Genomic DNA, 27,014 nt, shown 5'->3' with positions numbered 1-27,014 from the left:
GCCCCCTGGAGCGGCTCGAAGGCCGAGGGGATGAGAGGTAGCAGTTAGTGATTCTTCACCGTGATGTCGTTGAGACATCGGTAGTTGATGCACGGGAGCAGCGATTTGTCCTTCTCCACAAAGAACACTGCGCCAGCAGAAGGACGGATGAACCCAGCAGCTAGGGAGTCCTCTATGTAGGTTTCCATAGCCTTGGTCTCTGGACCCGACAGAGAGTACAGTCGTCCCCGTAGCGGAGTGATGCCTGGAAGAAGAACAATCCTGCAGTCATATGGTCGGTGTGGCGGCAGCGAAGTGGCCCGGGCCTTACAGAACACCTCCCGGAGGTCCTGGTACTCCGCGGGAATGGTGGAGAGGTCCGGGGCAACTTCCGAGGTCCCAGGAAGATGGGCGTGGCAGAACGGGCTACAGCCCATGATGGCACCGGCAGACCAGTAAATAAGGGGATTGTGTCGCTGGAGCCAGGAGAATCCCAATACCACGTGAACCTGAGGAGACTTGTTACGGCTAGACGTTCCGCTTTTCGACAACATTCGGTAAAATTGCAGAGCGCGAAATTCAAATAAAATTATTAGAAATATTTTACTTTCATAAAATCACAAGTGCAATACACTAAAATAAAGCTTAACTTCTTGTTAATCCAGTCACCGTGTCAGATTTCAAAAAGGCTTTACGGCGAAAGCAAACCATGCGATTATCTGAGGACAGCGCCCCATCATACAAACACATGAAAATCATATTTCAACCAAGCAGCTGCGACACGAAAGTCAGAAATAACGATATAATTCATGCCTTACCTTTGAAGATCTTCTTCTGTTGGCACTCCAATATGTCCCAGAAACAACACAAATGGTCCTTTTGTTCGATAAACTCCTTCTTTATATCCCCAAAATGTCCATTTATTTGGCGCATTTGATTCAGAAATACACCGGTTCCAACTCGCCCAACATGACTACAAATTATCTAATAAGTTACCTGTAAACTTGGTCCAAACATTTCAAACAACTTTCCTAATCCAACTTTAGGTATCCTAAAATGTAAATAATCGATCAAATTTAAGACGGAATATACTGTGTTCAATAGCGGACAAAATCAAAGTGGAGCGAGCTACAGGTCGCGAGCACCAGTAGAATCCACTTGGCTTGACACTCATACTGAATAGCCGTACTTCTTAATTTTTTAAAGGAAAAACATCAACCAATTTCTAAAGACTGTTGACATCTAGTGGAAGCCATAGGAACAACAACCAGGTGCCTCATAAATCTAGTTTCCCATAGAAACCTAATTGTAAACACAGTGACCTCAAAAAAAGAAAATCCTGGATGGTTTGTTCTCGGGGTTTCGCCTGCCAAATAAGTTATGTTATACTCACAGACATGATTTGAACAGTTTTAGAAACGTTAGTGTTTTCTATCCTATATGCATATCCTAACTTCTGGCCCTGAATAGCAGGCAGTTTACTTTGGGCACGCTTTTCATCCGGACGTGAAAATACTGCCCCCTATCCCAAAGAGGTTAAAGAGCAGGAGCTGGATCGTCTTGATGTGGTTCCCTGACACACGTAGATTGATGAGTGGTATTGTGGGTGACCTGGCCTATAGAGCGCCCGTCCAGTGCTCTAATGTCCATGGGAATGGAGAGGGGCTGAGTGGGGATATCCAGCTCGGAAGCCAGGGTAGCGTCCATAAAGCTCTCATCGGCCCCAGAGACGATGAGTACCCGGAGAGATTTCGACTGGTTCCCCCACAGCAACATGGCATGAAAAGGGATGCGAGTAAGGGGAGAGGAAAAGTTATCCGTATGGCCCACCAGAGTACCTGTTCCTACCAGTGAGCCTGGTCTTTTAGTGGACAGGTGGAGACGAAATGACGAGTAGTCCCGCAATACAGACAGCTCTTAGTGTGAAGCCTGTATAGCTGTTCAGTTGGAGACAGCCTAGCTCTGCCTAGTTGCATGGGCTTGGGAAGAGGTGGATCAGCAGTCTTCGGAGGCTCCCGGGGAAACTCGGGTAGCCTTGGGTTCTCTCGGCAACGGAGCCGTCGGGGACTTCCAAGATACTTCGGAGGCGAGGTGGAATCCCTGGACGGGCGATTGAAATCGAATCTCCTTCCTTCCTTCGTTCTCGTAGTCGCCCGTCGATCCGAATGGTCAAGGCGATGAGCGAGTCGATATCTGTTGGTAGGTCCTGGGCAGCAAGCTCGTCCCTTACTTCCTCCGAAACTCTGTGCAGGAACATGTCGAACAGTGCTTCCGGGTTCCAGGCACTCTCAGCTGCCAACGTGCAGAAATCCACTGCGTAGTCTGCTACACTGTGGGAGCCTTGCCGAAGCTGGAGTAACTTCCGGGCAGCCTCTCTCCCATACAATGGAGCATCAAAAACCTTCTTTACCTATGCCACAAACTCCTCCAGACTGAAGCATACGGCCGACTGTTGTTCCCATACTGCCGTCTCCCAGGCGAGAGCCCTCCAGGACATCAGCGTGATGAGGTATGCTATCGTAGAGCAGTCTGAGGGAAAGGATGAGGGCTGCAGCTCGATGATGAGTGAACACTGAGCGAGAAACGCTCAACAGGTGCCCATCTAAGTGCTCCGGGGGAGGTAAGTGGGGTTGCCGGGAAACAATGGTGACTGCGCTGCTACCAGCCGGGTAACTGAGGGGCTGGGAGGTTACTGTCGTGGTAGGCTGCATAGTAGACAACCCACAGAATTGCTCTAGCAATGTGTTCAATGCTTGGTCGTGGCGTTCGGCCAAAATCTGGAACCCTTCCATGAGACCACGAAAAAACTCCTCATGCCTTCCAATTGTGGCTCCTTGAGAGGAGTTGACGTGGCAGAGCTGGTCTGAGTCTGCTGGGTCAGTCATGGCCAGTTCGTACTATCACAATTTCAGGTATGACCCAGATGCAAATGACTGCTGTCTGAACACGCATAAATCTGATTTAGTTACTTGTAACATGCTGTTTGGACCATCATTATTCCAAAACAGATTTGAAAAACAAGCATTAAGGCCTTCAGTGTGAACAAGGCTTAAGTGTCACCTATGAGTTGTAACTGTGGATGCTATATCGGTCTATGGTTGAGATGAGTTGAGCAGTGTGTCATTTTCTTGGGAACAGGAATGATGGTGGTCATCTTAAAACATGTGGGAATTGCAGATTGGGACAAGGAGAGGTTGAAAATTACCGTGAACATACCTGCCAGCTGTTCTGCACATGCTCTGAGAATGCACCCTGGAATACCATCGGCCCCGTGGCCTTGCAGTATTGACCTGATTAAAGACTTTACTGACATTGGCCTTGAAGAGCGAAATCACCCAATCTTCTGGGTCGATGGTGGCCCTCACAACCAACACAATGTTGTTATTGTCAAAGCGTACATAAAATGCATCCAATTCCACTGACTGTGAGTGTCTGTTAGTCAAGTGTTGTATGGGTTGGCGCCCCCCCTTGGGTTGTGCCGTGGCAGAGATCTTTGTGGGCTATAATCGGCCTTGTCTCAGGATGGTAAGTTGGTGGTTGAAGATATCCCTCTAGTGGTGTGGGGGCTGTGCTTTGGCAAAGTGGGTGGGGTTATATCCTGCCTGTTTGGCCCTGTCCGGGGGTATCATCGGATGGGGCCACAGTGTCTCCTGACCCCTCCTGTCTCAGCCTCCAGTATTTATGCTGCAGTAGTTTATGTGTCGGGGGGCTAGGGTCAGTCTGTTATATCTGGAGTATTTCTCCTGTCTTATCCGGTGTCCTGTGTGAATTTAAGTATGCTCTCTCTAATTCTCTCTTTCTCTCTTTCTTTTCTTTCTCTCTCTCGGAGGACCTGAGCACTAGGACCATGCCTCAGGACTACCTGGCATGATGACTCCTTGCTGTCCCCAGTCCACTTGGCCGTGCTGCTGCTCCAGTTTCAACTCTCAATGTTACTCTCAATCTCAAACTCTCAATGATTGTCTATGAATAGCCAACTGACATTTACTCCTGAGGTGCTGACTTGTTGCACCCTCGACAACTACTGTGATTATTATTATTTGACCATGCTGGTAATTTATGAACATTTGAACATCTTGGCCATGTTCTGTTATATTCTCCACCTGGCACAGCCAGAAGAGGACTGGCCACCCCTCATAGCCTGGTTCCTCTCTACGTTTCTTCCTAGGTTTTGGCCTTTCTAGGGAGTTTTTCCTAGCCACCGTGCTTCTACACCTGCATTGCTTGCTATTTGGGGTTTTAGGCTGGGTTTCTGTACAGCACTTTGATATATCAGCTGATGTAAGAAGGTATATATAAATAAATTTGATTTGATTTGTAACCATTACCTTTTTGAGAACACTAGAATTTGACTTGTAGTTGCTAGTGTCCTAGTTTGCTTTGCAACATATTTTTTACAACTAATGTTAATAACTTATTGATGCTTAGTGTGCATAATAGTAGCCAATGCATTTCATGATGAGTAGGCCTGAACACTGTAGCTATTGGGTTGTAACATTGTAACCACATTGGTTTGTAATATCCCCTGATACAATGTAACAACCAGAAAATAAATCATGTAAAATCTGTAACCATAAACTCTCGCGATACTACTGGCGGAAGATGGCAGATGCGCTCTGTAAGAGCCGCTTATGCAGGGACAGTTTCGCAAATGAGAAGGGGACAGAGTTCTGGTAGTTACTTTGTTATTGTGGAGTATTTGCTACCGATTTAAATTGCATTGTTATTTCATTGTATTCATTGAAGAATTTGTGGTTTTCATGTTATGCAATTTACAGTTTTTGGGTGAACTACCATTGGCATTCTTGCCAACAAAATACATCTATTTGCCCAGAGGGTCATCGTCAACGGCACCCTCAGTTCTGCTGTCAATTGTTTAGAAAATGACCGGAGAAAAGATCCGCTCCCTGCGCAAGGACCATAAACCGAGCAAAGAAGAGGATTTACTGGAACCGGACGAGGAGGCTGCAACTGGGACATTTACTTTAACCAAGACTAATAATAAAGGCAAAGCAAGTAAAATCTTTAGCAATCACAAGTTGGTCAAATCTCCATCGACACAGCAACAACATCAGAATCAGCAATCGCAGATAAACGCAAACACTAACACATTATCAACGGCGGACGATATCGATGATAACAACAAAAACCCTATCATACGAACCCGCGAAGACTTTCCAGTCCATGAATGTGTATTCAAGGGGGATGTCCGACGCTTGTCCTCGCTCATTCGAACTCAGAATATCGCTCAGAAAGATACCCATGGTAAGAATCGAATTGCTCTTTATCCTCATGTTCCAAACTAGGATGCGTGACCCTGATGACACCAATACCGATACCGTCGGTAATATCGTTTTGTTTGAACTTTTCAGCTGATTAAATTGTCAAACCATTTTTTATTTTGGACGCAGTAATTACAGATTAACTGCAACTGCAGTGTACTGCAGTTGAAATGCAGTTATACTACTCTGTAACTGCTGTTACAATGCAAAATGACTGCAGTAAAAAAAAACGGTTATTTTGGAAGCAGTATTTGCAGCATACTGCAGTTTTACTGCATTCTAACCACAGTTATACTGCACTCAGACAGCAATCTTTTTTCAACTGGGAATTTAGGGACACATCGCAATTTACTTGGGAGGGTGGGTTTGGCAGACTTCTTTTTTTGCTTTGGGGAGGGTTGTGTGTTTTCTTTATTGGGCACAGGGAAGGGTAGTGTATTTTCCCCCTAGTTACATTCGCTAGTTGCAGGTTTTACTATATAATTTCTTCCATCCTAGCCAAATTTCTTAATCTGCTAGCATGCACCTCCCCTAAATTAAGGTGTTTTGGTACTTCCCATATGCACTATGCTTTTCCTTTTCAGAGTGCTAATTTTTATTGTAAACTAGGTGGTTTGAGCCCTGAATGCTGATTGTCTGAAAGCCGTGGTATATCAGACCATATACCACGAGTATGACAAAACAAATATTTATACAGCTATAATTACATTGGTAACCAGTTTATAATAGAAATAAGGCACCTCATGGGTTTGTGGAATATAATAATATTTATTTAACTTGGCAAGTCAGTTAATAAGAACAAATTCTTATTTACAATGACGGCCTACCAAAAGGCAAAAGGCCTCTTGCGGGGACGTGGGCTGGGATTAAATAAATTAAATACAAATATAGGACAAAAGACACATCACGACAAGAGAGACAACACAACACTACATAAAGAGTGACCTAAGACAACAAATAGCATAGCAGCAACACATGACAACACAGCATGGTAGCAACACAACATGGCAGCAGCACAACATGATAGCAGCACAAAACAGGGTACAAACATTATTGGGCACAGACAATAGCACAAAGGGCAAGAAGGTAGATACAGCAATACATCACGCAAAGCAGCCACAACTGTCAGTAAGAGTGTCCATGAGTCTTGAAATGAAGAGAGTGAGATAAAACTGTCCAGTTTGAGTGTTTGTTGCAGCTCGTTCCAGTCGCTAGCTGCAGCAAACTGAAAAGATGAGCGACCCAGGGATGTGTGTGCTTTGGGGACCTTTAACAGATTGTGACTTGCAGAACGGGTGTTGTATGTGGAGGATGAGGGCTGCAGTAGATATCTCAGATAGGCCTCACTCCCCCTAAGAGGGTTTTATAAATAAGTATCAATCAGTGGGTCTTGCGATGGCATACATAGATGATCAGTTTACAGAAGAGTATAGAGTGCAGTGATGTTGCCAATATACCACGACTAAGGGCTGTATCCAGGCAGTCCACATGGCGTCGTGCCTAAGAATAACCTTTAGCAGTGGTATATTGGCCATATACCACACCCCCTCTGACCTTATTGCTTAACTATACCACAGGTCAGTATAGTCTACCAGTCGAACGGTTCATCCTGCCCTCCATCCACCATTCATTGTGACAATAGTGCTTGTTGGATAGTTTGTCCAGATCTGCAATAGGCTAACAATCATACCACACATAAAAGCATTCAAAGCTGCATCAATTTTGAATATTAACCCACCAGAACAAATAGGAATAGCTGATAGGCAGCAGAGAGGCCAGGTACTGTGTGAGTGAACAGTGAAGAAATGACACACAGCTCAAAAAGCTCCCCCTATTGATCATGTTTAGGGAGAGGGGGGGGGGGGGGGGGGTTGAATAGTTATGCACGCTCAAGTTTTCAGTTTTTTTGTCTTATTTCTTGTTTGTTTTACAATAAAAATCATTTTGCATCTTCAAAGTGGTAGGCATGTTGTGTAAATCAAATGATACAAACTTCCCAAAAATAAATGTTATTTCCAGGTTGTAAGGCAACAAAATAGGAAAAATGCCAAGGGGGTGAATACTTTCGCGAGCCACTGTACATATGAGACGAGTAATGCAAAATATGTAAACATTATTGAAGTGACTAGTGTTCCATTTATTAAAGTGGCCAGTGATTTCAAGTCTATGAATATAGGCAGCAGCCTCTAATGTGGTAGTGATGACTATTTAACAGTCTGATGGCCTTGAGATAGAAGCTGTTTTTCAGTCTCTTGGTCCCAGCTTTGATGCACCTGTACTGACCTCGCCTTCTGGATGATAGCGGGGTGAACAGGCAGTGGCTCGGTTGGTTGTTGTCATCCTTGATGATCTTTTTGGCCTTCCTTTGACATCAGGTGCTGTAGGTGTCCTGGAGGGCAGGTAATTTCCCCCGGTGATGCGTTGGGCAGACCGCACCACCCTCTGGAGAGCCCTGCGGTTGCGGGCGGTGCAGTTTCCTTACCTGGCGGTGATACAGCCCGACAGGATGCTCTCAATTGTGCATCTGTAAAAGCTTGTGATGGTTTTAGGTGCCAAGCCAAATTTCTTCAGCCTCCTTAGGTGGACCATTTCAGTTTGTCAGTGATGTGTACACAGAGGAACTTGAAGTTTTCCAACTTCTCCACTGTGGTCCTGTCAATGTGGATAGGGGACTGCTCCCTGCTTCCTGTTTCCTGAAGTCAACTATCATCTCCTTTGTTTTGTTGACGTTCCTGGCACCACACTCCCAGAGACCTCACATCCTTCCTGTAGGCTGTCTCGTCATTGTTGGTAATCAACCCTAAGCCTGTTGTGTTGTCTGCAAACTTGATGATTGAGTTGGAGGCGTGCGTGGCCAGGCAGTCATTGGTGAACAGGGAGTACAGGAGGGGGCTGAGCAAGGGCACCAGTCTTGAGGATCAGTGAAGTGGAGGTGTTGTTTCCTACCTTCACCACCTGGGGGTGGCCGTCAGGGAGTCCAGGACCCAGTTGCACAGGGCGGGGTTCAGACCCAGGGCTTCGAACTTAATGATGAGCTTGGAGGGCACTATGGTGTTGAATGCTGAGCTATAGTCAATGAACAGCATTCTTACATAGGTATTTCTCTTGTCCAGATGGGATACGGCAGTGTGCAGTGCGATGGCGATTGCATCGTCTGTGGATCTATTGAGGCGGTAAGCAAATTGAAGTGGGTCTAAGGTGTCAGGTACGGTAGAGGTGATATGATCCTTGACTAGTCTCTCAAAGCAATTGATGATGACAGAAGTGAGTGCTATGGGGAGATAGTCACTTAGTTCAGTTACCTTTGCTTTCTTGGGTACAGGAACAATAGTGGCCATCTTGAAGCATGTGGGGACAGCAGACTGGGGTAGGGAGAGATTGAATATGTCCGTAAACACACCAGCCAGCTGGTCTGCGCATGCTCTGAGGACATGGCTAAGGATGCCATCTGGGCCGGCAGCCTTGTGAGGGTTAACAAGCTTAAATGTCTTACTCACGTCGGCTACGGAGAAGGAGAGCCCATAGTCCTTGGTAGCAGGCCGCGTCAGTTGCATTGTGTTATCCTCAAAGCGGGCGAAGAAGGTGTTTAGCTTGTTTGGAAGCAAGACATCGGTGTGCACGACGTGGCTGGTTTTCCTTTTGTAGTCCGTAATTGTCTGTAGACCCTGCCACATTAGTCTTGTGTCTGAGCCATTGAATTGCGACTGAACTTAGTCTCTATACTGAAGTTTTTCCTGTCTGAATGTCTTACGGAGGGAATAACTACACTGTTTGTATTCTGCCATATTCCCAGTCATCTTGCCATGGTTAAATGCGGTGGTTCACGCTTTCAGTTTTGAGTGAATGCTGCCATCTATCCACGGTTTCTGGTTAGGGTAGGTTTTAATAGTCACAGCGGGTACAACATCTCCTATACACTTCCTGATAAACTCAGTCATCGTTTCAGTATATTCGTCAATGTTATTCCGGCTACCCGGAACATATCCCAGTCCGCGTGATCAAAACAATCTTGAAGCGTGGATTCTGATTGGTCAAACCAGCGCTGAATAGTCCTTAGCACGTGCACTTCCTGTTTGAGTTTCTGCCTATAGGAAGGGAGGAGAAAGATGGAGTCGTGATCAGATTTGCCAAAGGGAAGGCGGGGGAGGGCCTTGTAGGCATCCCGGAAGTTAGTGTAGCAGTGGTCGAGTGTTTTAGCAGCGTGAGAACTGCAGTCAATATGTTGATAGAACTTCGGTAGTGTTTTCTTAAATTTGCTTTGTTAAAATCGCCAGCTACAATAAATGCGGCCTTAGGATAGGTGATTTCCAGTTTACATAAAGTCCCTTGAAGTTCTTTGAGGGCCGTCGTTGTATCGGCTTGAGGGGGAATATACACGGCTGTGACTATAACTGAAGAGAATTCTCTTGGGAGGTAATGCGGTCGGCATTTGATTGTGAGGTATTCTAGGTCGGGTGAACAAAAGGACTTGAGTTCCTGTATGTTATCCCAATCACACCATGAGTAGTTAATCATGAAACATACACCACCACCCTTCTTCCCGGAGAGATATGTATTCCTTTTTGCGCAATGAACTTAGAACCCAACTGGCTGTATGGACTCAGACAGTATATCCAGAGAGAGCCATGTTTCCGTGAAACAGAGTATGTTACAACCCCGGATGTCTCTCTGGAAGGAAATCCTCACCCTCAGCTCATCAACTTTATTATCCAGAGATTTAACACTAGAGAGTAATATACTCGGAAGCGGTGGGTGGTGTGCGTGCCTCCGAGTACCTCTTCTCCGCCGGCAATGTTTTGGGTCAGCCTCTGTAATCAGTTCAATTGCCCTGGGGAACAAGGGATCCAATTCAGGAAAGCCGTATTCCTGGTCGTAATGCTGGTAATGCTTGTGAGTTACCAGCGCTCTGATATCCAAAAGTTCCTCCCGGCTATATGTAATAACACAAAAAAATGTCTGTCCTAATAATGTAAGAAATAACACATAAAAAAAACGAAATACTGCAAAGTTGCCTAGGGGCTAGAAGCTCGGCTGCCCTATCTATCGGCACCATTTTTCACATTTCACATGTTTTACTCTGTTTAGAGTTTGTTATTGATGTCATTATGATATGCTATAGGTCAGGCCTTATTGGTCACGTGCATGCGATGCATAAGTGTCACATAAAGACAGTGAGGGCTGAGGGAATCAGGAATGTTTTTCCTTAACACATGAAAGATTTCGGTAACAGAACTTTTCAATCAGAGAAAAAATAAGTAAGAAACATATTAAAATATAAAACGCAACATGTAAAGTGTTGGTCCCATGTTTTATGAGTTAACATAAAAGATCCCTGAAATGTTCCATATGCACAAAAATATTATTTCTCTCAAATGTTGTGTACAAATTTGTTTACGTCCCTGTCAGTGAGCATTTCTCCTTTGCCCAGATAATCCATCCACCTGACAGGTGTGGCATATCAATAAGCTGATTCAACAGCATGATTACTACACAGGTGCACCTTGTGCTGGGGGCAATTAAAAGGCAACTCTAAAATGTACAGTTTTGTCACACAACATAATGCCACAGACATCACACATTTTGAGGGAGTGTGCAATTGGCATGCTGACTGCAGGAATGTCCACCAGAGCCATTTCCAGATAATTGAATGTTCATTTCTCTGCCATAAGCAGCCTCCAACATACTTTTAGAGAATTTGGCAGTACGTCCAACCAGCCTCAGAACCGCAGACCACGTGTAACCATGCCAGCCCAGGACCTCCACATTCCGGCCTCTTCACCCACGGGATGGTCTGAGACGAGCCACCTGGACAGCTAATGAAACTGTGGGTTTGTCAGAAACCGTCTCAGGGAAGCTCATCTGCATGCTCTTCGTCCTCACAAGGGTCTTGACCTGACTGCAGGTTGGCTTTGTAACCGACTTCGTGGGCAAATGCTCACCTTCGATGGCCACTGGCATGATGGAGTAGTGTGTTCTTCATGAATGAATGTATGGCGTTGTGTGGGGCGAGCAGTTTGCGGATGTCGACGTTGTGAACAGAGTGCCCCATGGTGGCGTTGGTGTTATGATATCGGCAGTCCACGAACACAGTTGAACTTTATCGATAGCAATTTGAATGCACAGCATGGAAGGCTGCTGATGGGAGAATGGCTCATAATAATGTCCGGAGCAGAGCAAATAGAAGGGCATCAAACAGAGATACCGTGACGAGATTCTGAGGCTCATTGTCATGCCATTCATCCGCTGCCATCACCTCATTTTTCAGCATGATTATGCACGGCCCCATATCGCACAGATCTGTACACAATTCCTGGAAGCTGAAAATAGCACAGTTCTTCCATGGCCTGCATATTCACCAGACATGTCATCCGTTGACCATGTTTGGGATGCTCTGGATCGACGTGTATGACAGCATGTTCCAGTTCCCGCCAATATCCAGAAACTTCGTGCAGCCATTGAAGAGGAGTGGGACAACATTCCACAGGCCACAATCAACAGCCTGATCAACTATGCGAAGGAGATGTGTTTGAGCTGCATGAGGGAAATGGTGGTCACACCAGATACTGACTGTTTTTTTATCAAATTCTAACAACTTGTTTTAAATAGCCTTCGTTATACAGTTGAAGTCAGAAGTTTACATACACCTAGGTTGGAGTCATTAAAACTTGTTTTTCAACCACTCCACAAATGTCTTGTTAACAAACTATAGTTTTGGCAAGTTGGTTAAGACATCTACTTTGTGCATGACACAAGTAATTTTTCCAACAATTGTTTACAGACAGATTATTTCACTGTATAATTCACTGTATCGCAATTCCAGTGGGTCAGAAGTTTACATACACTAAGTTAACTGTGCCTTTAAACAGCTTGGAAAATTCCAGAAAATTATGTCATGGCTTTAGAAGCTTCTGATAGGCTAATTGACATAATTTGAGTCAATTGGAGGTGTACCTGTGAAATCAAATCAATCCCAGAACAACAACAGAGAACCTTGTGAAGATGCTGGAGGAAACCGGTACAAAAGTATCTATATCCACAGTAAAACGAGTCCTATATCGACATAACCTGAAAGGCCGCTCAGCAAGGAAGAAGCCACTGCTCCAAAACCGCCATAAAAAAGCCAGACTACGGTTTGCAACTGCACATGGGAACACAGATCGTACTTTTTGGAGAAATGTCCTCTGGTCTGATGAAACAAAAATAGAATTGTTTGGCCATAATGACCATCATTGTGTTTGGAGGAAAAAGGGAGTCTTGCAAGCCGAAGAACACCATCCCAACCGTGAAGCAAGGGGGTGGCAGCATCATGTTGTGGGGATGCTTTGCTGCAGGAGGGACTGGTGCACTTCACAAAATAGATGGCATCATGAGAAAGTAAAATTATGTGGATATATTGAAGCAACATCTCAAGACATCAGTCAAGAAGTTAAAGCTTGGTCGCAAATGGGTCTTCCAAATGGACAATGACCCCAAGCATACTTCCAAAGTTGTGGAAAAATGGCTTAAGGACAACAAAGTCAAGGTATTGGATTGGCCATCACAAAGCCCTGAACCTCAATCCTATAGAAATGTTGTGGGCAGAAATGAAAAAGCGTGTGCGAGCAAGTAGGCCTAAAAACCTAACTCAGTTACACCAGCTCTGTCAGGAGGAATGTGCCAAAATTCACCCAACTTATTGTGGGAAGCCTGTGGAAGGCTACCCGAAACGTTTGACCCAAGTTGAACAATTTAAAGGCAATGCTACCAAATACTAACTGAGTGTATATAAACTTCTGACCCACTGGGAATGTGATGAAAGAAATAAAAGTTCAAATAAATCATTCTCTCAACTATTATTCTGACTTTTCACATTCTTAAAATAAAGTGGTGATCCGAACTGACCTAAAACAGAATTCTTACTAGGATTAAATGTCAGGAATTGTGAAAAATTTTAATGTATTTGGCTAAGGAGTATGTAAACTTCCGACTTCAACTGTAGTAGGCTTAGGGTAAGGGTAGCCTATGGGGGGTTTGATTTTAAAAAAAAAAAGAAATGTAAAACAAACCATTGTTACAGGAAAAAAGCTTCTAAATACGAGGTTCACCGATTTACACCGAGGTTCTCATCTCTAGTTTCATGATGTGCATGGACATGTAGCCTACATCACGGAGGAGTTTTTATGCACGTCCAAAGCATGGCTAAAATAATGTAGGCCTGCCTACAATACATAGATAAAAATGGGATGTCACATCTCGTCCCATGCACGTATCGGCAGTGTGCACCACCGCTATATAGGCTGCATTTACGCTGTCAAAATTCATGCCATAACCAACTGCCTTACCGCTAAAACCAGCTTTTGATTTGGTCTTAAATATCCCTTAAAAATAAAGGAGAGCCACACACTCTAGGAGCTCAGATGCAAAAATTTAATTACCACTGTTTCGACAGCCAAGCTGTCTTCATCAGGGTATAATGAATAAATATCCCTACCAGCACTGCCTAAAATTAGCACTTTGGATAATGTTTTTAAACACACCTCAATTATTTACACCCCTCCCATCTGAACACAAGCGTGCTGATGTTAGACAGGTAAATTGCCGAACATTGCGTTAGTGCTGGAAAATGCCAGTGCGCCAGTTTTTACATGACGAAATTACAAGCTAACGTGTGTTTGACACTAGCGCTGCCTTAATGGCAGCCAAAAATTGAGCCATTAGAGTGTCTGTATGCAGACCTAACTGTAATGCACAGTCTAAACTCTGTATTGTATTTATCCTCTTCAGGAAACACACCCCTACACCTCGCTGTCATGATGGGTCACAAAGGTGAGTAGTGCACTGAGTTCATTAGGGTGTTTGTGTGTGTGTGTCTCCGTGTGTGTGTTTGTGTGTGTGTCTGTGGGTGTTTGTCACAGATCACAGCTTTCTGAGGCAAACTCTAAAAGGCAGGATGCTCAACAGGTTGATCTTATGGATTTATAACTGACCAAAATAAGTTTGCACTGGCAACCCCTTTTAATGGACTTGCCTTCAGACTAAAACCTCTAGAGTGGACTCCCGTGCTAGAACGGACTGTCTCGAGAATAGTGAAGATAGCATAACTAGCCTACTATTGAATCTAAGGCTGCACAAAACAGAGACTCTCTATTGCCGCTTGTCTATGATTGAGATGGGTAAATGTGGCACATTTGGCACACACATACCCTGACAGATGGAACTTGGCAGTGATGATGATTAGCGTAGCTGTACAAATGACTAGAGATTTGTATCTCCTAAATGTAGTCTGCTATGACTGTTGCAGATCATTCATGTTAGTGATCATCTCTCTGGATCAAGGAAGATACTGAGATGGTTTGATAAAGGGATTTTGTTCAAAGTCAGACTGTTCAAAAGGTAGCTAGTCTCATCCAATGATTTATACAGTATATACACGTCATTGGCCTCATCCCAGAAATATCTAGGCAGAGACCATACCCTGTCTCATCAGTTCTGGCATGTTGCATATTACGGAAGTTACATATTATTATTATTTTATTTACACAGTGGGATAATATATAGCCTATGTGGGTAGTTTGACACAAATAACTATCCCCACAACTGCTATAAGGCTTTGTGGAATCCATTAGTACACAGGTGTCAAACTCATTCCACGGGGGGCCGAGTGTCTGCGGGTTTTCGCTCCTCCCTTGTACTTGATTGATGAATTAACATCACTAATTAGTTAGGAACTCCCCACACCTGGTTGTCTAGGGCTTTATTGAAAGGAAAAACCAAAAACCTGCAGACACTAGGCCCTCCGTGGAATGAGTTTGACACCCCTGCATTAGTACATCCATATTTTTGTGTTGAGTTATATTGGCTCGACCAGAAACATACTTCTGAGTAAAATATTAATGGAATACCCCTTTACTAGATGCCTACATGTAATTTCACTGGGAGACTAAAGTACATGCTATTGAAATATTTATGCATTTTTGCAGGGGACTTTCAGTGCACGATCTAGGCTTATGTATTTAAAAAAATATATATATATATTTCACTTTTATTTAACCAGGTAGGCTAGTTGAGAACAAGTTCTCATTTACAATTGCGACCTGGCCAAGAATAAAGCAAAGCAGTTCGACACATACAACAACACAGAGTTACACATGGAATAAACAAACATACAGTCAATAATACAGTAGAAAGAAATCCATATACAGTGTGTGCAAATGAGGTAAGATAAGGGAGGTAAGGCAATAAATAGGCCATGGTGGCGAAGTAATTAGAATATACCAATTAAACACTGGAGTGATTGATGTGCAGAAGATGAATGTGCAAGTAGAGATACTGGGGCGCAAAGGGGCGCCCTCCATGTGCTCGCCAGAGGTAGCCTGACTGCCATTAGGTACCGAGATGAGATCCTCAGACCCCTTGTGAGACCATATGCTGACACATGCACATTTGTGGCCTGCTGGAGGTCATTTTGCAGGGCTCTGGCAGTGCTCCTCCTTGCAAAAAGGCGGAGGTAGCGGTCCTGCTGCTGGGTTGTTGCCCTTCTACGGCCTCCTCCACATCTCCTGATGTACTGGCCTGTCTCCTGGTAGCGCCTCCATGCTCTGGACACTACGCTGACAGACACAGCAAACCTTCTTGCCACAGCTCGCATTGATGTGCCATCCTGGATGAGCTGCACTACCTGAGCCACTTGTGTGGGTTGTAGACTCCGTCTCATGCTACCACTAGAGTGAAAGCACCGCCAGCATTCAAAAGTGACCAAAACATCAGCCAGGAAGCATAGGAACTGAGAAGTGGTCTGTGGTCACCACCTGCAGAACCACTCCTTTATTGGGGGTGTCTTGCTAATTGCCTATAATTTACACCTTTTGTCTATTCCATTTGCACAACAGCATGTGAAATGTATTGTCAATCAGTGTTGCTTCCTAAGTGGACAGTTTGATTTCCCAGAAGTGTGATTGACTTGGAGTTACATTGTGTTGTTTAAGTGTTCCCTTTATTTTTTTGAGCAGTGTATATATATATATATATATACTGTATATATATCATACACACACACACACCTTTTTGTAATAATGACAACTGCAACAATACTGAATGAACAATGAACACTTTTATTTTAACTTAATATAATACATAAATACACACACACAGCTCTGAAGTGACAATGATACTGAAGAGTCTGCTTAGGAGACAAATACTCTCAACTGTTTGAATAAAAATAGAGTTTAAGTTACCTGTGATGAATGTTGAAAACAAAAACTGTCATTTCTATATGCAGGAAATCCTATTTTAATAATGGGCATGGTAAGAATTGACGACCAAAGTGCAAGTCATAATTCCCATGACACATTCTAGCAAAATCTGAAAAGCGGTTCCTTCATATATTCCATAGGATGTTTTTAGATTCACTTAAAATAAGGTCTGTGTTTCGTGTAGGCTTACACCACCTTGCCAATTTTATAACTGTGTAGATATCCATAGGACAAGGTAACTCTGATCAATATTGGCTAAATATAAGCGAAGATCATTTTTTTTGTAGAGTGGATTTATGAAAATATGTTGACAAACGTTACCTTATCCTAGTGAGATTTACATGGGTATCAAAACGTCGAGGCGGTTTAAGCCTGCACGAAACACAGACCTTATTTGAAGTAGATCAAGACATTCTCTATGGAAGACATGAACGGTAAAATAACGAAGGAACCCCTGTCAAGTTCAGCCGCAAGTTATTACAGGAATTATAACGCGTCGACTATTTATCTCTAAACCATATACCTTTGACTAATCCGGAAACGATCACCTCGAGAACAAAACGTTTATTCCGTTCCGTATTTTATCTAACGGGTGGCATCCATGAGTCTAAATATTCCTGTTACATTGCACAACCTTCAATGTTGTCATAATTACGTAAAATTCTGGCAAATTAGTTCGCAAAGAGCCAGGCGGCCCAAACTGTTGCATATACCCTGACTCTGCGTGCAATGAACGAGAGAGAAATTACACAATTTCACCTGGTTAATATTGCCTGCTAACCTGGATTTCTTTTAGCTAAATATGCAGGTTTAAAAATATATACTTGTGTATTGATTTTAAGAAAGGCATTGATGTTTATGGTTAAGTACATATTGGAGCAATGACAGTCATTGATTGATTGTTTTTTATAAGATAAGTTTAATGCTAGCTAGCAATTTACCTTAGCTTACTGCATTCGCGGCACAGGCAGGCTCCTCGTGGAGTGCAATGTAATCAGTGTTAGAGCATTGGACTAGTTAACTGTAAGGTTGCAAGATTGGATCCCCCGAGCTGACAAGGTTAAAAATCTGTCGTTCTGCCCCTGAACGAGGCAGAACGTTCCTAGGCCGTCATTGAAAATAAGAATGTGTTCTTAACTGACTTGCCTAGTTAAACAAAGATTAAATAAAGGAGTTTAAAAAAAATAATAAATAAACATCGGCAAATCGGCGCCCAAAAATACAGATTTCCGATTGTAAACTTGAAATCGGCCCCGATTAATCGGAATGTCGACCTCTAGAAGGTACGGTGGGATTCGAAATGGTCGGTAATCTGTTTGTTAACTTGGCTTTCGAAGACCTTAGAAAGGCAGGGTAGGATAGATACAGTGGGGCAAAACAGTATTTAGTCAGCCACCAATTGTGCAAGTTCTCCCACTTAAAAAGATGAGAGAGGCCTGTAATTTTCATCATAGGTACACTTCAACTATGACAGACAAAATGAGAAAAAAAAATCCAGGAAATCACATTGTAGGATTTTTAATGAATTTATTTGCAAATTATGGTGGAAAATAAGTATTTGGTCAATAACAAAAGTTTATCTCAATACTTTGTTATATACCCTTTGTTGGCAATGACAGAGGTCAAACGTTTTCTGTAAGTCTTCACAAGGTTTTCACACACTGTTGCTGGTATTTTGGCCCATTCCTCCATGCAGATCTCCTCTAGAGCAGTGATGTTTTGGGGCTGTTGCTGGGCAACACGGACTTTCAACTCCCTCCAAAGATTATCTATGGGGTTGAGATCTGGAGACTGGCTAGGCCACTCCAGGACCTTGAAATACTTCTTACGAAGCCACTCCTTCGTTGCCCGGGCGGTGTGTTTGGGATCATTGTCATGCTGAAAGACCCAGCCACGTTTCATCTTCAATGCCCTTGCTGATGGAAGGAGGTTTTCACTCAAAATCTCACGATACATGGCCCCATTCATTCTTTCCTTTACACGGATCAGTCGTCCTGGTCCCTTTGCAGAAAAACAGCCCCAAAGCATGATGTTTCCACCCCCATGCTTCACAGTAGGTATGGTGTTCTTTGGATGCAACTCAGCATTCTTTGTCCTCCAAACACGACGAGTTGAGTTTTTACCAAAAAGTTATATTTTGGTTTCATCTGACCATATGACATTCTCCCAATATTCTTCTGGATCATCCAAATGCTCTCTAGCAAACTTCAGATGGGCCTGGACATGTACTGGCTTAAGCAGGGGGACATGTCTGGCACTGCAGGATTTGAGTCCCTGGCGGCGTAGTGTGTTACTGATGGTAGGCTTTGTTACTTTGGTCCCAGCTCTCTGCAGGTCATTCACTAGGTCCCCCCGTGTGGTTCTGGGATTTTTGCTCACCGTTCTTGTGATCATTTTGACCCCACGGGGTGAGATCTTGCGTGGAGCCCCAGATCGAGGGAGATTATCAGTGGTCTTGTATGTCTTCCATTTCCTAATAATTGCTCCCACAGTTGATTTCTTCAAACCAAGCTACTTACCTATTGCAGATTCAGTCTTCCCAGCCTGGTGCAGGTCTAGAATTTTGTTTCTGGTGTCCTTCGACAGCTCTTTGGTCTTGGCCATAGTGGAGTTTGGAGTGTGACTGTTTGAGGTTGTGGACAGGTGTCTTTTATACTGATAACAAGTTCAAACAGGTGCCATTAATACAGATAAAGAGTGGAGGACAGAGGGGCCTCTTAAAGAAGAAGTTACAGGTCTGTGAGAGCCAGAAATCTTGCTTGTTTGTAGGTGATCAAATACTTATTTTCCACCATAATTTGCAAATAAATTCATAAAAAATCCTACAATGTGATTTTCAGGATTTTTTTTTCTCATTTTGTCTGTCATAGTTGAAGTGTACCTATGATGAAATTACAGGCCTCTCTCATCTTTTTAAGTGGGAGAACTTGCACAATTGGTGGCTGACTAAATACTTTTTTGCCCCACTGTATATGTCTGTAGGAGTTTGGGTCTAGTGTGTCTCCCCCTTTGAAGAGGGGGATGATCGCGGCAGCTTTCCAATCTTTGGGAATCTCAGACGATACGAAAGAGAGGTTGAACAGGCTAGTAATAGGAGTTGCAACAATTTCGGCAGATAATTTTAGAAAGAGAGGGTCCAGATTTTCTAGCCCGGCTGATTTGTAGGGGTCCAGATTTTGAAGCTCTTTCAGAACATCAGCTATCTGGACTTGGGTGAAGGAGAAATGGGGGAGGCTTGGGCAAGTTGCTGTGGGGGGTGCCGGGCAGTTGACTGGGGTAGGGGTAGCCAGGTGGAAAGCATGGCCAGCCGTAGAAAAATGCTTATTGAAATTCTCAAGGGCACAAGACGAGACCCAAATGCAGACACAGGAGGCAGATGGTTGAGCGCTGATATTTATAATACCAAAAGGGGTAGGCAAAAGGCAGGTCAGGGACAGGCAAGAGTTCATAAACCAGGTCAGAGTCCAAACAGTACCAGGCGATAGGCCAGAACAGGCAGAGTGGTCAGGCAGGCGGATATGGCGCCAGGACAGGAAAGGGTCAAAACCAGGAGGGCTAGGAAAAAACAGAGACTGGGAAAAATAGGACCTAGGCGAAACGCTGGTTGACTTGGCAAAACAAGACGAACTGGCACAGAGAGACAGGAAACACCGGGATAAATACACCGGGGACTAATGGGGAAAACAGGAGACACCTGGAGGTGGGTGGAGACAATCACAAAGACAGGTGAAACAGATCAGGGCATGACATTATGTTCCTTGTTCAATGCTTTGTGTTTGTCAGATCTAAACACAACTGGATTGAATTGACATGGAAATCTCATTCCCACTACAGTATACAGTGCTTTCAGAAAGTATTCACACTCCTTGACTTTTTCCACATTTTGTTGTGTTACAAAGTGTGATTAAAATTGATTTCATTGTCATTTTCTGTCAATGATCAACACAAAATAGTCTGTGAGAATTAATGAAAAATAAAACACAAATAAATATCTATATTAGATAAGTATTCAACCCGATGATGATAGAATCAGCTATGAGTCTTTCTGGGCAAAAGGCTCTGCATGGTCAATCTGGCATCTGCAGTGGCCGTACAGCAGTGGTCACCAACCTTTTCTGAGTCAAGATCACTTTCTGAGTCAAAATTCAAGCTGAGATCTACCGCTCAGATGAATTTTTTTGATTTACTTAATTTTTTTTACCAATTAAAAACAGTTCTGTAGCAATGAGGTTTGTGCAGTAGGCTATAGGCCAAATACATTATCACTGCATATTGGATGTATTTCAAGGCCGACCTTCAAACTATGTGCCTCTTTGCTTGACATCATGGGAAATCAAAAGAAATCAGCCAAGACCTCAGAAAAACAATTGCAGTCCTCCACAAGTCTGGTTCATCCTTGGGAGCAATTTTCAATTGCCTGAAGGTACCACGTTCATCTGTACAAACAATAGTACGCAAGTATAAACACCATGGGACCACGCAGCCGTCGTACCGCTCAGGAAGGAGACGCGTTCTGTCTCCTTGAGATGAACGTACTTTGGTGCGAAAAGTGCAAATCAATCCCAGAACAACAGAAAAGGACCTTGTGAAGATGCTGGAGGAAATGTATCTATATCCACAGTAAAACGAGTCCCATATTGACATAACCTAAAAGGCAGCTCAGCAAGGAAGAAGCCACTGCTCCAAAACCGCCATAAAAAAGCCAGACTACGGTTTGCAACTGCACATGGGGACAAATATCGTACTTTTTGGAGAGATGAAACAAAAATAGAACTGTTTGGCCATAATCACCATTTTTATGTTTGGAGGAAAAAGGTGGAGGCTTGCAAGCCGAAGAACACCATCCCAACCGTGAAGCATGGGGTTGGCAGCATCATGTTGTGGGGGTGCTTTGCTGCAGGAGGGACTGGTGCACTTCACAAAATAGATGGCATCACGAGGAAGGAAAATTATGTGCATATATTGAAGCAACATCTCAAGACATCAGTCAGGAAGTTAAAGCTTGGTCGCAAATGGGTCTTCCAAATGGACAATGACCACAAGCATACTTCCAAAGTTGTGGCAAAATGGCTTAAGGACAACAAAGTCAAGGTATTAGAGTGGCCATCACAAAGCCCTGACCTCAATCCTATAGAAATTTGGTGGGCAGAACTGAAAAAGCGTGTGCAAGCAAGGAGGCCTATAAAACTGACTCAGTTACAGCAGCTCTGTCAGGAGGAATGGGCCAAAATTCACCCAACTTATGTAGAGCGTATGTAAACTTCTGACCCACTGGGAATGTGATGAAAGAAATAAAAGCTGAAATAAATCATTCTCTCTACTATTATTCTGACATTTCACAATCTTAAAATAAAGTGGTGATCCTAACTGACCTAAGACAGGGATTAAATGTCAGGAATTGTGAAAAACTGAGTTTAAATGTATTTGGCTAAGGTGTATGTAAACTTCCGACTTCAACAGTATATGGCGCTCTCTCAATTGTTAAAAAACTTGAGAGGCACACAGCAATGCGGGCGGAGCTTGATTTGGCCTTTGCGTGCCTCCAGGGCCTCCGCAATTGCGTCACACCCTCTATACGGAGCCTCCAGACAGTCTTTCCAGAATAAGCATAAATAGGCTAGAAGTCTCTGAGAATATTCCACACCTGGATTGTGCAACATTTGCCCATTATTCTTTTCAAAATTCTTCAAGCTCTGTGATATTGGTTGTTGATCATTGCTAGACAACATTTTAAAGTTTTGCCATAGATTTTCAAGCAGATTTAAGTAAAAAAACTAGGAACATTCACTGTCTTCTTGGTAAGCAGCTCCAGTGTAGATTTGGGCTTGTCTTTTAGGTTATTGTCCTGCTGAAAGGTGAGTTCATCTCCCAGTGTCTGTTTTTCCCTAGGATTTTGCCTGTGCTTAGCTCCATTCCATTTCTTTTTTATCCAGAAAATATCCCCTATCCTTAACAATTATAAGCATATCCATAACATGATGCAGCCACCACTAGGCTAGAAAATATGGAGAGTGGTACTCAGTAATGTGTTGTATTGGATTTGCTCCAAACATAACACTTTGTATTCAGGACAAAAAGTGAATTGCTTTGCCAATTTCTTTGCAGTATTACTTTAGCACCTTGTTGCAAACAGGATGCATGTTTTGGAATACAGTGTATTGATCCATCCTCAGTTTTCTCCTATCACAGCCATTAAACTCTATAACTGTTTTCAGGTCACCATTGGCAACATGGGGAAATCCTTGAGTGGTTTCGTTCCTCTCCGGCAAGTGAGTTAGAAAGGACACTTTTATCTTTGTAGTGACTGGGTGTACTGATACACCATCCAAAGTGTAATTAATAACGTCACCATGCTCTAAGGGATATGTATTTGTATTTTTACTGATCTTCCACTAGGTACTACCCTTCTTTGTGAGGCATTGGAAAAACTCCCTGGTCTTTGTGGTTGAATCTGTGTTTGAAATTCACTGCTCGACTGAAAGACCTTACAGATAATTGTATGTGTGGGGTACAGAGATAGTTTTAAACACTATTATTGCACACAGATCCATGCAACTTATTATATGACTTGTTAAGCAAATGTCTACTCCTGAACTTATTTAGGCTTGCCATAACAAAGGGGATGAATACTCATTGACTCAAGACATTTCAGCTTTTAATTTTTGATTAATTTCCACTTTTACATTATGGGGTATTGTGTGTAGGCCAGTGACAGAAAATCTCAATCTAATCCATTTTAAATTCAGACTAACACAACAAAATGTGTAAAAAGTCAAGGGAAGTGAATACATTCTGAAGGCACGTTAGATATTGCTTAGTGCTTTCTAGCCAACTAAGTGTGTATGGTGGTTGAATTGGTTGTTGTAATGAGCCTAGCCCTAGCTAATGACACTACCCTATTCTCTGGAGATTCCTCTGGAGATTCCCTGGCTAGACAGGCGATAGCAACAACATCTCATGTTGTGGGTGTGGTCCTCCTATTGGGATTTCTGTTTGGAAGGAGACACTGCACTGCTTTGTGTGTGTGTTTGTAATGTGTGATTGCCACTGTAGCACACAGTGAGGGATGTGTCTTGTTTGTGATTAGGTGCTGGATACTGACACTAATACACACACTCTACACACACGTACATATATGGATTTGGTTTTGTAGATATGTTGTAGTAGTGTGTAATAATGTGTTTTGAAGTGTAATGTTTTAGCTGAATGCAAATTACCTTAATATTGCTGGACCCCAGGAAGAGTAGCTGCTGCCTTGATAGCAGCTAATGAGTAATGGTCATTTTCATGTAAAGAACCCATGAGCACCAACATGTGAAGTTCATAGGAGCATGTCAAATTTGGTGTGAAATGAAAGAGTCTATATTTTTGTTGTTGAAATGAAGGTATATACAATTTTCAACCATTTCTTTGCATGCTTTGATTTCTGGTCAAACAGATGTAAAAAGTATTAAAAGGAATTAGAAATACATCAAAACACAATCATTTTGAAGTAAAGACCAATGCCAACTAATATTACAACTTATATTTAGTTTTGAACAAATTATTTTCCTTGTGGAAGTTTAAGAAACATTGCCCTGTGCCTTGAAATGAATTCCATTACCAAAAACCCACATATATTTAAGATATTTTCTCATTTCTCTCCCTCTTGAGGACGGAGGATAATGAAAGTTCACAGAAGTAACAAATCAAATCAAATGTATTTATAAAGCCCTTCTTACATCAGCTGATATCTCAAAGTGCTGTACAGAAACCCAGTCTAAAACCCCAAACAGCAAGCAATGCATGTGTAGAAGCACGGTGGCTAGGAAAAACTCCCTAGAAAGTAAACGTAGACCTACCAATTAGTTATATTATTTTGACTGATATCTATTTGGTTTATGAATTAATGATTAAAACCAAATTGGTAATAGAATTTCAGAAAAATCTGTAACGGAATTACTGCAATTGAATTGGCTACAATGAGAAATCATAATAGTCACAAACCACAGTTGGGTCACCTGCTACAGTGCTCCCTTCCACTGGCATCTTCCACTGGCATGTTCCACTGGCATACTGTTATTTTTCTTTTTGTCATCTGGTGGTCAAAGCAAGTGTGAAAACAGTCTGGACAACCCCTCCCTCCCTCTGTCTCCTTCTCTCTCTCTCTCTCTCTGCCCCTCTCTCTGTCTCTGCCTCTCCTTCTCTCTCTCTCTCTCTCTCTCTCTCTCTGCCCCTCTCTCTGTCTCTGCCTCTCTCTCTCTCTCTCTCTCTCTGTCTCTGCCTCTCTCTCTCTCTCTCTGCCTCTCCTGTCTCTGCCTCTCTCCCTCCCTCTCTCAATTCAATTCAAGGCATGGGAAACATATGTTAACATTGCCAAAGCAAGTGAAGTAGATAATAAACAAAAGTGAAATAAACAATATAAATTAACAGTAAACATTACACTCACAGAAGTTCCAAAATAATAAAGACATTTCAAATGTCATATTATGTCTATATACAGTGTTTTAACGATGTGCAAATAGTTAAAGTACAAAAGGGAAAATAAATAATTACCTTCAAATAACCTATAATTTCCATTCTCAGAAAGTTAATAGAACCTCCATGCAATCTAAAAATGTAGGTTCCCAGAACAGGCTAAATTTTCACTTTTGTTCTTAGAACGTTTTGAAAACTTTCCGTTCTACCGGTCAGGAAACTTATGGCTGCGTTCCCAGAGCTAATGGGTAACCAAAAACATAAATTCCCACAACTTCCAAGGAACCAAATGTGCTAGCTGGGGTGTGGTTTGTTAATCTTTGAAATCAATAGTTATTGTTTGGCATACATTTTTAAGTGAATTCCGTTAATGTGGAATTGCCCTGACCTCTCTTCTCCCTGCACGTTAAAATCATAATGAATACTAATGAAAGTCAGTGGGAAGAAGGACTGTAGGAGACACGTTTAGTACGGAAGATTGTGCATTATCTGGAGAGTCAGATAATTTAAGTGCATATCTGTATAACTGATAAGTCTGTGTCTCCACTCAGCACAATGCTATGCGATGAATGCAGTATTATACTGGAAGTGTTAGATGATTCCAGTATTTGGCATATAGTAACAGAACATCACTGAGCTGTATCTGACGTAGTTGTTAGGATGGTGTTTGTTTGGCATCCTGTCCTGTTGTGCCTCGTGTCCTGTAGTGCTTGCACAGAGAGACAAAATGATAGGCCATCTCAAATGGATTTGTAAGATCCAGGATAACGAGTTGCGTGTTTGGTACCAAGGTACGAGATAGAACTTGTCGACAGACAGCAAAATCTGACATTCAAGGGCATCAAATCAAGTGCATCAAATCAGAGAAATGCCTTCAACATCAGGAAGGACAGTATCTATTTAGAAGATAGATGAGAAGGCCGAAAGCCCAAATACGTATAAGTTAGGCTAATTATCGAGGAGTGCAACCAATAAATTGAGATATTTATTTGCTCCTGTTCCTAACCAGTGACTGTTGCAGCATCTCACTTCTGTTAGAGATTATGGAAAAAATGAAAATAAGACAGAAGAGAATGAATGCGAAAGCCATATATATTTCATTCTTGATTAAATGTTGTAGAGCAGGGGTGACAAACTCATTCCATGGAGGGCCTAGTGTCTGCAGGTTTTTTGTTTTTCCTTTCAATTAAGCCCTAGACAATCAGGTGTGGGGAGTTCCTTACTAATTAGTGACCTTAATTCATCAATCAAGTACAAGGGAGGAGCAAAAACCAGCAGACACTCAGCCCTCTGTGGAATGATTTTGACACCTGTGCTGTAGAGATTGCGATAAGAACTTATCTTACCAATGAGGTTGTACAGTAGTGGTCCACTCAGTAGGACTAGCCCACCCTAGCCTAGTGCTCCTATTCCCTGAAATGCCAAGCCCTGCTCTTGGGGCCTTGCCAGAGAGACATGCCCTGCCGTGCCCTGCCCTGCCTAGCCTAGCCGGTCTGCTTGCTTGCTCAGGCTTACATAAAGCATTTCTGCTAAATGCTGTGCTTATTACACAATCAGGGAATAGGCAGGGAAATATAGGCCAGAGGGGTGAGTGCTGGCTGGCTTATGTCACCCGGGAGGATGCTAGTCGTGCACTCAACCGCCTGGAACACGGTGGCCGGACAGGCGAACTCTGTTTCCTCTACATCAGGGGTGTCAAACTCATTCCACGGAGGGCTGAGTGTCTGCGAGTTTTTGTTTTTTCCATTCAATTAAGACCTAGATAACCAGGTGAGGGGAGTTCCTTACTAATTAGTGACCTTAATTCATCGATCAATTACAAGGGTGGAGCCAAAACCTGCAGACACTCGGCCCTCCGTGGAATGAGTTTGACACGTGCTCTACATTAACCAGTCTTATCAGCTGGCCCTGGGCCAAGAAGAGGCATGTGAGCATTTTGCTTTTCAGTTCGGAGACCTTTTGTGACCCAACGTCACCCCATCAGTGGAGGACAACTTTATTATTATGAATCATTTGATTTAATCATGCAATAGGCTATATTACCCACTTTCCTATAAACACTGGC

At 43.0% G+C, this 27,014-nt stretch overlaps 1 protein-coding gene across 5 annotated transcripts in view; it reads left to right on the top strand.

Annotated features, from left to right (window-relative positions):
* The first annotated feature begins 4,572 nt into the window (after positions 1 to 4,572).
* LOC139540884 (ankyrin repeat domain-containing protein 13C-like) overlaps positions 4,573 to 27,014 on the top strand; it is a 75,516-nt gene continuing 53,074 nt past the window's right edge. Inside the window, exons 1-3 of one of the 5 annotated variants that reach the window (XM_071344916.1) lie at positions 4,589 to 5,244; positions 14,025 to 14,066; positions 22,708 to 22,761. In XM_071344916.1, coding sequence (XP_071201017.1) covers positions 4,863 to 5,244; positions 14,025 to 14,066; positions 22,708 to 22,761 — 478 coding nt within the window. In that variant the 5' untranslated portion in view covers positions 4,589 to 4,862. Of the gene's footprint in view, positions 5,245 to 14,024; positions 14,067 to 22,707; positions 22,762 to 27,014 lie in introns of all 5 variants that reach the window. The other 4 variants (XM_071344918.1, XM_071344920.1, XM_071344921.1 and 1 more) reach the window with 4 other exon arrangements.

The sequence above is a fragment of the Salvelinus alpinus genome, chromosome 16 (assembly GCF_045679555.1).
Source record: "Salvelinus alpinus chromosome 16, SLU_Salpinus.1, whole genome shotgun sequence".
Lineage (NCBI taxonomy): Eukaryota > Metazoa > Chordata > Actinopteri > Salmoniformes > Salmonidae > Salvelinus > Salvelinus alpinus.
Note: the sequence above shows the minus strand (reverse complement) of the source record. Positions and strands in the feature narration are given on the sequence as shown.